We start from the raw sequence: 11165 nt of genomic DNA, 5'->3' as shown, positions 1-11165 counted from the left end.
CTGGCCACAGTAGCCATGAGCAAGAGGGCAGTGGCCACGGGCCAGAGGGAGGCGCACGCCACGGTGGCCGTGAGCAAGCGAGCAGTGGCTGCAGACCTGACGGAGGCGGACGTCACGGTGGCCGTGAGCAAGCGAGCAGTGGCCCCAGGCTTGGACACGGCCGTCACCTCGGGCGCAGAGGCCACCCTGTCGGTGGGCGACCCCGGGTACCAGTGGCAGCCGTGGGGGCAGTGGTTCTGCAACTGCGAGGCCGGCAGCATGGCACGGGTGCGGGACGTGAACTACACGGTGCCCAACGTGGAGCTGGCCCCTGACGACCTCAGTGCGCTGCGCTTCCAGCGCGTGCCCTGCGAGTACCGGCAGTGCCCCTGCAGCCGCCAGAGCCTCCAGTGCGCCGGCAAGGAGCTGACGTGTGACGCGCCCAGGCCCTACCTGTGCGCCGTGCGTGACATCCGGGAGGCCCAGTACCGTGAGTCGCAGCGCTTCTGGCGCCACATCCGCAGCCAGCTGCGTGACCTGTGGGACAACGTCCGCCGGGCCTTCATCCGGGAAAAGGCGGTGAGCGGGGTGGGGAGGGGCCACGGGGTGGGCATGGCCTGGGTGTCCACGGGGTGGGATCCTAGAAGGATGGGGCCTCTTGGTATGATATCCACCCTCTTAGGTTCCCGTCTCTGCTAGATATTACATTTATTACACAATTGACCAGTGACTTGCACAATAAATGTAGCCTGGCCACACATGCAAAGTAAGGATCACGCAACGAACAGGTGAATCGCGCAATAAATGTAGACCGGCCACACATGCAAAGTAAGGATCACATAATGAACGGGTGAATTGTGCAATAAATTCAGACTCACCAGCCGTAGGTGGCTATGCCCTCTAGGACAGTCTTGGTCAGGGAGTTGTATATGGGACAGTGCCCTTGGAGTAGGCGGGCAGCTCTAAGCAACATGGGTGCTCCAGATGTTGGGGAATAAGGAAAATGGGCAACACCCGGCCCCCTCACACAGCAGAGGGGCTGCCCACTTCAGTGCCAGGGGCGCACAGAACATTCAGGCCGAGCGGTGGATGGCATCGTTATCTGACCGGTTCATGCTGGGTGTCATTTGAAGTCAGATCTCAGCGGCATTTACATGAGAGCGGCGTGGAGCCCCTTCACTTCTAGCCTGCCGCTCTGCCTCTCAAACCACCGCTGCAAATCACAGAATGAGAGCCATGGGGCTGGGAGGGAGCTCCAGAGGTCACACCTAGTCCAACCCCTGCCTGACGTAGGATCAGCCCTGCCCAGCGCATCCCAGACAAACCCGCCATCCAGCCTTTTTGCAAAACTACTGTCAGCCCTGACACTATGCAAGACATCGCACCCGACCCTGCCCCGGGGAAAGGAGGGAGACCACGGCAGCCTCCACATTGCAGAAGGGCTGTGGGGTACTGCAACCCCGCCAGCCCAATTGCAGACGCTGTGCTGTGGGGTTTAATGCCACAACCCATGGAAACACAAGCGCTTCCGTGCTTGCAAGATTGGGGCCTGCCTAAGCCCGGGCAATGGCCTGTTCTTGGGGCATCGCTGCCCAAACAGCTGCTGTGGGGTTATGTGCAGGCTGGAAGCTGGAGTGAGCATAGGGGCAGGGCTGGGCTAGACATAGCAGGGCGGGTAGGAAACCCATCGCAGGAGGGCACTGGCTTTCACTTATGCTCCAGCCCAAAACCAAACACGTTCTCCACCTGCTTTAAAGTCCTGCTTGCCTAGCAGGGCCAGGGCAAAGGGGCCAGAGAGCGAGCGCAGGGGTTGGTACCCGACCATGCGGAGCAAAGCGGGTTTGCCCATGTGCGCTGGGTGCCGGGGCCATGGGAGGGCAGAAGCGCTCGGGTCCTTTGCCTCCAGAGCCCCCCGTGCTAGCACTCTGATCTCTCTTCTGCAGCACAGCCACAAAGAGAGCTGAGGCCGTGCCCCATCTCGAGGACGCCGCAACGGCCCTGGCATCCGCACATGGCAGTCATGCCAGCCATGCTGGCAACTCCAGAGATATTTAAGAGTAAAGGTTGTTTTCAAGGCGGTGTCTCCCCTTGCACTTTATTGGCGAGATGCTTCACGGCTCTGTGAGTGCCATGGCACTGCCACCCAGGCCCTGGTGTTACGATCCCTTCTGCCGTGATATGGGACAGTGCTTGTCTCCAGCACAGGTAAGAAGCAGACGGGGAGGCAGAAGGACACAGGTACCATAGCCAGCAACTCCCAAATGACTCTGCTTCTCACCAGCAGGAGGAAGCACACCCCTGCCTGGGACTTGGGAAACGTGGGCACTTATCCTTGCACAGATTCTCGCTGATTGGGGATGCTGTGATGGGGTGGTGAGGACAGAGACATCCCAGACCATGGGGGGTTCAGGTTTGATGGAGCTGGAGCTGACACAGAACCAGGATGCAGGGGGACCTTCTCCCTCCCTTGGTAACAGCCCATTGCTATAGACAAAAACCACTGTGAGCAGAATCAGAAAGAAAACCCAAGTTAGGCTGTGGACAGCCATCCCTCTAAACCACTTTAAAAGAGGGAACTTATGCTGGGAGGGCCCATCTGTCCATCTGATTTAACTGCCTGGTCTATGCCAAATGAACAGAAGCAAACAGATGTAACAGAACAGCATATACCATTTAATGCTGGTGTACAGGAAAGAGGACAGATATCCCAGCTAAGCCCCTGAACTGGTGGCTGTGTGCCTGCAGCTAGAACAGACCAATCTCCACTCTCATATGCTGGATTTAGGGGAGTAGGGGGTCATCCCCACAGGTGGTTCTTGATGCTTTGGGGCCCTGGCAGCAGCACAGAGGTGGTGGTTGTAGGGGCGTGTAGGAGGCATCTTCAATTTCCTGGACATCATGTGAAGGTGGGCAAGGCATTCATCGCCCAGGCTTATTCCACACCCCAGTAAAAATATCAGAGAACAACGCGACAATGACAGCCACAGCCCCAAAGCTAGCCCCATCCAGGCATGCAGCTGGGTCCTGGGTGACGAGTCCACGTTGCTCCCAGCCAGCACGGTGACCCGCTCTGGCCCTTGCTTCTCTGAGATCCCAGTGCAGAGACAGCTCCCAGGTGAATCAGGAACCAACCATGGAGGCGGGTGCCAGCAGATAACGGGACAGCAGATCCCTCCGTGCCAGGGAGGAAACGGACTCATGCTCTGTGCACCTGGAGGAGGGCGGGGAAATCAGGCTGATGAATTCACAGGCCTGATGCAATGGGCCTGCCTTTCTGTCGACAACCATTGCAGGGCCCGGCCTCGCTTCCCCATCCGAGGAGTCTGCTCCGGTGTGGTGCACTCTGGGTCCACTCTCTTTGGCATGGAGTGGGGGCACCACCTTTACCCCTCCTCAGTGCCAGAGCAGGACGTAGAGGGGATTTAGACACCCGATTCAGAGGAGCTGCAAAGCCCTGAGCTTGTTGGGCACCTCTGCTTCAGCCTGGGGTGCTCAGACTTGATCCGTGCATAGGTGACCTGGGCCCAGCCCCAGCACCATCCAAGCCGGTGCTGGGAGATGCCTGATGTGACCCAAGCTCCTAATTGCTCAGGCACCCCTGGCACCACAAGCATTCGGGGTTGGCAGGCCAGCAGGCAACCCCCAGACCGAGATGGGCCTAGACCCCAGGGCTACCCCTTTGGCATGGGGTGGAGGCACCAGCCTTTACTGCTCCTCAATGCCAGAGCAGGATGTAGAGGGGATTTAGACACCCGATTCAGAAACGCTGCAAAGTCCTGAGCAAAGCCTGAGACTCTAAGGCTACCACTTCCTGGGTGACTGCTCCAACCACTAGGCTCCCAGGCCAAGGCTGGGCCCACTCCCTCCAGGAGATACTGATGTGGGCAACACCCCAGCCTAGAGTGGATGGATGTACCCCCACTCCCAGGCCTGCTGTGGGCTGCAGTGACAGCATCACTCCACTAGGTGGCAGGACAGCACGCGGCGGCCGTGGCCTGTGGCTCCCCCGGGACAGGTCTGGATGCACGGGTGGGTATAGCGTTACCCCCATTTCCCCCGTGAATTCCCCCCCAGGGCAGGCCTGCACACTGCATGCACCCACCTTCCGCACACATTTACAAGTGCCAATTAAACCAGGGGAATCGTGCCACGTGTCTGTCCCCAGAGCTGGGGCCTGGGTAATCCCAGCTGGGAGGACAGGGAGGGCACTCCCGCTTTCTGCAGCCTGTAAAGCGCCCCCAACCCCCTTGCTTCCTTCTGCCTCCACTTTTCATTCAAAAGCTGTTTCAAGGCACCGAGCCTATTGGTACGTGAGCCAGAAGGCCTGGGGAGATGGGAGGAGTGACATCAGGCGATACATCAGGATCCAATATACCACCTTTTCCAGCCTCTCAGACTGTGCCTAAATATTTCACGACAACTGCTGAGGCTCAAGGAATAACATCAGAGACTATTCATTTGGGGAGGGGGGATAAAAGGGGCTCAATGCACCCTCCCACCGCACAAACCATGAGACACCAGTTGTATACAAGCCATCAGACAAACTCTTTTTTCCTTTTACTTTATTTTCAGTCCAAATATCCACTCTGTGGGGTAAGCAAAGGTGTGGGAAAGAGGAAGGTGATTTCTGTACAACAGTCTCCCAGCCCAACAATCCCCCTCCCCCACACACACACCCCAAAATCCCCCCTTCACACAGCAAAAGAGAGGGTGGGTTCTCCACAACAGTGTCTCCCTACAGCTGGGAGGTTTCAGTGCATCGGGGTGTATTGTAAGAGGGCCCCCCACCTCGCTGCTGCGCCGACTTCCCAGGGCTAGGCGAGAAACCCAGTGATCGTTTTATCCCCTTGCCTTAAAAAAGAAAAAATAAAGGTAATAAACCCAGGGGAATAGTCCAGCTATTCCTGCATAGCGACAACGTTCAACAGGCCAGCTGTGAAACCCGGGGCTGAACCTCGTGCCTCCCGGAGAAGAAAGAAATCAAGGTAGCAGAAACCTCAGAGCTGTTTGCTCTGTGCCAGCGGTGGAGCAGGTTGGCTCAGGGCCAATACCCTCTTCCTCTCCCAGCCGGGGGGTTTGCAGACACAAAGTCCTTCCAGGTGCCCCTGGAACAAGGGGTGCTCACGAGATGGGGGTCTGGGGAGCGGCTCTCCAATGGGGGCCACAGCAGGAGACGGGACCATAGCCAGGGGCCTGGATCTCTGCTAGACCTGGCTTCCAGCCCTACCTCTGTCCCTAGGGGTTTGGCCTTGTTCTCAATAGTGTCACCACCCCAAGGGGAATAAAATCTGCTTGGTGGGAAACTCAAAGCAGGAGACGCAAGCCAGGGCAGAGGGTTTCTCCTGGCGTCCTGCTCCCATGAATGGAGGGGCCTCACTATCCATCACTGCCTGCTTTTCTCTACCCTAGGTGCAAATTGCAGCTGCCGTGCCTGGCAGCCTGCCCCCAATGTGGAACAACAGAAAACCCCTGTTCCCAGATTGCACTTGCCCTGTGAAGGGTCCCGGCCTCCTGGCTGGGGTGCACCTGCCCTTGCCCGGTGCTCTGCAGCATGAGGGGGACCAGACCAGGTCCCTGCCTTTGCCCAGCTACCAAGGAGCAGAGCATGGTAAAATGCTCTCATGACCGGCGGGCCCTTCCCTTTGCCAGAGGACCCATCAGGATGCACTGCACCGCAACACATCAAGAAGGGAAAACGCTAGGTTCAAAAGTCAGCAGAACGGCAGTAAAAAAAAAACCTATTAAAAATCAACAAATTTTTAAAATCAAATGCCCTCCCCCTGCTCCCCTATTCCCCCAACAGGGTTTTGATTGCAAAACCAGCTGCAGGACAAGAAGAAGATAGTATACAACTGAACCCGACTGGGAACTCTGATGAAACCCGGTCTCTTTGCGTGGAGTCAAAGTGGAATCAAATTTTTCCTTTAATTCAATACAGAGGGCAAACAACAAGTGGACTGAAAATGAGCTTTGTCCTGACAGGGCCCCTCTAAGGATGGGCAGGTTGCGGGGTGAGATTGGCAGGGTGATCCCCACTCACTCTGGAAGCCCGCTTTGGCCCCAGTGCTACCCAGAGGCATTTTTCAACCCCAGAGAATTTTTTTTGGCCTGAAACATTGCCAACGCCCCTCGTCACCCAGTCCCCGTGCACACGCTCCCAGCCCGCATGCTCCTCCACCACTCTGAGATGTCCCTCAGTGCAGCTGCGGCTTGAGCTTTAAAACCCAGGGGGGGAAACTGAGCCAGGTGCGTGCAACTCATCAATGCAATGCCGAGGAGGCCGGAGGGCAGCAGGGCTGGCGGGCAGGCGGGCAGCAGGAGCGACTTCTTGCTGCATTTCAGCTTTGCTGGCTTCATACACAACTGCTCCTGCTGGCTGGGCGAGGGCAGATGCCTTGAGACAGACGCCGGTTGCAAAGAGCCTGGCGGGCCCAGAGAGCGATGCTTGCATAGTCAGGGCCCCGCGGCCAGCAGGCACATGGCTGAGCAGTGATACAGGAAGGGGCAACGCGGTGCTACAACCTCCTGCCCTGGATCAGAGTAGGCAGCGAAGTGCCTCCCAGGAGTGCCGCCTTCTCCCTCGTTGTGGAGCAAGTTCAGTGCAGAGGAAAAGCGCCAGTGCAAGCACCTGGGGGGCAGGCATCCCCCATGCCAGAGCCAGTGCCTGGGAAGGAGCTCCATGGCCACAGTGCCTCCCAGCTGGGGCCGGGCCAGTGCCCACAGTGGCTTGTGCCCAGACAGTCGCTGGAGGGCTGCTCACAGCCTTCGATGGTAGCTGATCCAGGTTGGATGGGACTGAGCAGCCTGGGATGGGAGAGGCTGGATATGCAAGCACCGGGGCAGGTTGGGCAGCCAGCCCACAGCCACCTCCTCTGAGCACCCCATACTGCCCTGACTGGGCCTGGCCCAGCCTGCGGTCCTGTCTGCTCCAGTCCAGGCTGCTGCAGAGCAAACCCCATCCCAGCCACTGTGGGCAAGATCAATTCATTCAGCGCTGGGGGCAGAGGTGGACAGAGCCACTGGCTGCGTCTCGCCCCAGCGGCCAGCCTCCATTGTGAAGGGTAGTAGGTGGGCAGCAAAGCCCCTGACCCGGGACAGCTGATGCCAAGGAGCCAGTGGTGGCTGAAAAGCAGGGCTGTGGGGGTCCTCCTGTGTGTCGCTCCTGCAGCTCCAGGAGGTGGATGTATGTGGGAGGTTGGCGTGGTAGAAACCCACTCAGGGACGTGACTGCAACCAATCAGTCCTGGTCACAGGAAGGAATTTTCCACCCACCGGCAAGGCGCTACCTCAAACCATGGCCCCGGGGATCAAAGGGGACTCATGGGACATGGACCTCCTGGCAAGGCCAGGTGCTGCCCTGACTCCATGGCCAGCCCCCACAGCCCAGCCTCAGGCAGCAGGGCCCCTGGAAACCCTCGGCCCCCACAGCACCTATCTGCACAGCACCCTTGCGAGGCAGCTGCGGGCTGATGGGATGGGGAAACCGAGGTACGGGGGCCAGCCTGCCTGGGTACCCAAAACAGGAGGCCCATGGGGACAGGTCTCAGAGGGGCAGAGTGCCTGGGCTCCATCCCCCCGGAGAGGCAGGTTCTCCAGGTGGGCCAAGGCCCTGATTCAGGAGAGCACATGCCCAATTCAGATACATATTACCACCTCCTTTCCCTTCCTGAGCCCACATTGCACTGCCTGGGTGAGCCTCACGCCCCACAGCGTGGCAACACGCTGCTCAGCCTGGGGCTGTTCTGGGCCCTGGAGCCAGAGGCAGAGCAAGGAAGTGGGAATGAAAACTGGGCAGAAAACAAACGGGTGGGATCCCCATGGGGGGTGGAGGATGGGAGTCACTGGAAAAGGCATTTCTGTATTGAAAACACAACCCCCCCGCCCCGCCCCACAGCAGTTTCACGGACCAGGTGCCGCAGGAACGGGCCAGGGGATGCAGGGAGCAGAATCCGTTTGCATAAATTAAAGCAAATCAAAGCGCCGGGTTGGGGTCCCCTCCCATCGGGCCAGGGCTGGTTGCGCAGGGTCTGTAATGCAAGAGGCAGATGTGGGGGTTAGGACCAGGTGGCAGCGAGCAGGAGAGATGCGTCCTCTCAGCCCCTTCTCCAGGCACCAGCTGCACCATCAGCTCCCCCTATGGTGCACTTGCCGCTGGCTGATCCTTCCACATCTGGCCCCGGCAGCCCATGGGGAGACGCCAAGGCCAGCAACCCTCTCCTGGGCATCAACACCGTTAACTGTATTGCTGTCCACACAAGGAGAGGGGCTGCGGGAGTGCTGGGGCAAGCGGGCATTGGCAACGGTGCATGAGGCTTTGACCCCCGTGCGGTGGTTGCGTGAAACGGGCTCCGTCTCCTGCACGGCCTGGGGCTGCACGTGGGTTGTGCCCCCCAGCAGGGCCCCAGTCCGAGGTGAAATTCCTCCCCTTCATGCATGGGAAAGCTGGAAGGTAGCAAGTCTGATGGGTTGAGTACCCAGGGCCCAACCCTAGGACCAGAACCAGCAAGGCCTGGGCTAGGGGAAGCCTGCGGGGAAGGATGAGACCTAAGGGAGCATGTGGGGCCATGTTATCACGTGAGCCCCCCGCAAGAAGACTCCAGCCCCCGGTTGGAGCTCCCTGTCCTGCTCGCTGAGGCTGGGATTTCCTGAGGCCCCAGGACCAGATCCTGCCCCAGCCACAAGACGTGGCAGCGGCCTGAGGCACCAAAGCTGGGTTCTGCTCTGCCCTGCTGGGTCCCAGCAGCCTCTGCTCTCCCACCCGCCATCATCTGGTCCTTCTGAGCCAGGCACCCAATGCAGACAGGATGGAGGCTGCTCTCCCCCATCAGCCTGGGGTGCTGGCTGTTGTTGGAGCAGAGGGAACTGAATTGCATTTGGACGCCTAAGCGTACCGTGCACCCAGAAGGGGACAGGCCCTGTCTACTAGGCCATCAGCGCCCCCGGTAGCCCCCAGACAGCCTGCATGTGGGGCCTGCCTGTTCAACCCCCCAGCTCAGCTGCCATCGCCTCTCTGAGCCCCAGCCCTGGACCGAGCTGGATCCATCTTGCAGGCAGAGAGGAAGGCCGGGACAGTACAATTGTGCAACTGTTGCACAAGCAAGGGGAGGGCTTTGCATGCGCGCGCAAGGCACTTACACTGGTGGGCAGAGCTACAAGACACGGGAGTTGCTCCACTGTCGCTCCCGACAGCCTTTGGATCGCATCTCCTGCACCGCGCCTGTCTGCGAAGAAAGCACAGGGCCCATCAGTGGCCCCCACGGCACATGGGGCATGATGCACTGAGCTGTCAGCCCTGGCAAGGGGCTGTGTCTGGGGAGGAGAGGAGGGGTAGAACACCCATGCTGGGGCACGTTGGGGTGTGGGAGGACTGAGAAGCCAGGACTGTGGGTGTCTAGGGGTGAGAGCACCGAGCAAGGACACCTGGGTCCCCAACTCTGCCCCCGGCTGAATCTTGGCAGCTTGGATAAGCCCAGCATTCACTGCTTGACTGTGAAAGCTCAGACCACGGCCCCCCCAGCGCTGGTGGCAACCGCCCCCTACACGCAGCAGGCTCCAAGTGTCTCGTGTGGCTGGTTCCCTCTCCTGTCCCCGCATGAGAAGTCCTTGTGGGCGTCCCACAGCCAACTGAGCCCCTGGATACCATTCCCAGGCAGGTGTGGCATGCTCAGGTACTGCGTGTCCTCAGACTGACCCGGTGCCCAACCATGGGGAATAGCGACAGTGCAGCTGCCCTGAACTTGCCTGGGGCTGAGACCCGTCCCTGCCCAGCAGCTCGGAGCTCCCCGAGGCAGGAGCCTGCCCTGGGGGTGCTCCTTGCCCCCCCCTCCCAATATGCCCCCAAGGTCAAAGCAGGGGCACATACCATGGGAAGACCCTCGTGGGCAGCCATGTCCCCCGAGCCAATGTGCGTCAAGTGCATGAAGTTCATGGGCTCCCCAATCATGGAGCGGTCGATCCGCCTCCGCTTCTTCTTCTGCAGGGAACAGAGAGAGAGAGATCTTAGATTTGTGGGTGAGGGGGGTGTCAGGCTGCTGTTCACCCCTCCAGCAGTGTCCGGGGGACTCTGAGCTCATGATACATGGCACTGGTTGTCACTGGGGGGAGGTGTTACTCACAGGGAAACAGGCACAGGGAGGAACAGGGCCAAGGTGGTGGCAGTCAGTGGCAGAGGCAGGATCAGACCCCTGGTCCATGCCCGCTCTGCAGCAGCAGGTGCAATGGGAGCCAGGCCAGAGCCAGGCAAAGGAAGGTAAGGAGGTGTCAGTGGCTTCTGGCATAGCTAGAGAGGACCCACGGCGACAGCTGAGACACCCCCCAGCCCCTGGCCAGCCCCCAGCCCCCAGCCCAGCCAGAGGAGCTGGCTCCAGACATTTGTTTGCATCATGGTGACACTAGGAGTCCCCAGCCCACCCCAAGACCCTGCGGCACCAGGCACTGTACAAAGACAGGACAGAAAATGGTCCCTGTGCCCAGGCACCAAATCACCCACCTGCCCCGTGCCTCAGTTTCCCCACCTACATAAACAGGGAGGGGGAAATCGGTCTGCTTAGCACACCTGCACGAAGCAAGGCAATGAAGGGCGCTAGCCCAGAGCCAGGAACATTGCCCGGGGCCTGCCTGGGAAGCCATGCAGGGGGGTGCTGTGAGCAGAGCACCCTCCTGTCCCGTCCCTCCCACTTGGAGCCTACCACGGCCCAGCCCCGCAACCCCTGGCGAACCCTTTCCCGGCCCCACCAGCTGCTCCATCACAGGCCAGATTTCTCTGAGCTTGGAAGGGGCAGAGTAAAGGGGATCACAAGGCTGGGGGAAAGAGCCCACCCGGCTGTCCCCTGGACCCAGCTCGGGTGGCTGCCGGGAGCCAGCTGGGCTGGAGGGCAGTGGCAGGCATGGTCCACTCAGTACCTCAGGGTTGAGCAGGATAGTCAAGGCTCCCTGGACGTGCACAGGGGTCGGGGGTACTCAGGGCTGGCAGGGAGGTGGGCAGAGCTGCTGGCACACAAACTCCAGGCCCAGGGATATCCAGGTGGCCCCCTCATTGTATGCAGCAGGCTTGGGGGCACCTGCACCTGCCCTGGGCAGAGAGCGCCAAGGGTTAAGTGCATCCTAGCCAGACGTGCTGGCGCATTACTGCTGGCGCATTAACAAGGCCTTGGGGCTCCAGGGGGAGGAGAGCGGGCGCCGTGGGG

General features: G+C 59.9%; 2 protein-coding genes and 1 long non-coding RNA gene across 4 annotated transcripts in view; 2 read left to right on the top strand and 1 right to left on the bottom strand.

Annotated features, from left to right (window-relative positions):
• Window positions 1-15: 15 nt before the first annotated feature.
• CUNH1orf56 (chromosome unknown C1orf56 homolog) lies at window positions 16-2048 on the top strand. Its single transcript, XM_006032739.2, has 2 exons — window positions 16-558; window positions 1923-2048. The coding sequence occupies exons 1-2, from the start codon at window positions 16-18 to the stop codon at window positions 1941-1943; spliced, it is 564 nt and encodes a 187-aa protein (XP_006032801.2). The 3' UTR covers window positions 1944-2048.
• Window positions 2049-4524: 2476 nt separating this feature from the next.
• Window positions 4525-11165, bottom strand: part of CDC42SE1 (CDC42 small effector 1) — a 24713-nt gene continuing 18072 nt past the window's right edge. For both annotated transcript variants that reach the window (XM_006032711.2, XM_006032712.3), the window contains exons 3-5: window positions 9842-9952; window positions 9115-9200; window positions 4525-8006 (exon numbers count right to left, since the gene is read on the bottom strand). In XM_006032711.2, the coding sequence (XP_006032773.1) occupies window positions 9129-9200; window positions 9842-9952 (183 nt within the window). In that variant the 3' untranslated portion in view covers window positions 4525-8006; window positions 9115-9128. The remainder of the gene's footprint in view (window positions 8007-9114; window positions 9201-9841; window positions 9953-11165) is intronic.
• The window catches only part of LOC112551744, a 10975-nt gene continuing 9267 nt past the window's right edge, over window positions 9458-11165 (top strand). The window contains exons 1-2 of the long non-coding RNA XR_003096057.1: window positions 9458-9468; window positions 10186-10191. This is a non-coding gene — a long non-coding RNA (uncharacterized LOC112551744). The remainder of the gene's footprint in view (window positions 9469-10185; window positions 10192-11165) is intronic.

This window comes from Alligator sinensis, unplaced genomic scaffold (genome assembly GCF_000455745.1).
Source record: "Alligator sinensis unplaced genomic scaffold, ASM45574v1 scaffold463_1, whole genome shotgun sequence".
Classification (NCBI taxonomy): Eukaryota; Metazoa; Chordata; order Crocodylia; family Alligatoridae; genus Alligator; species Alligator sinensis.
The sequence above is the reverse complement of the archived record's forward strand: the minus strand, read 5'-3'. Positions and strand labels throughout refer to the sequence as shown.

Bases quoted from the DNA above. Each gene is read 5' to 3' on its own strand.
- CUNH1orf56 (XM_006032739.2), top strand. From the start codon at position 16: ATGAGCAAGAGGGCAGTGGCCACGGGCCAGAGGGAGGCGCACGCCACG. The intron at 559-1,922 runs GTGAGCGGGGTG...TCTCTTCTGCAG, and splicing joins CCTTCATCCGGGAAAAGGCG to CACAGCCACAAAGAGAGCTG.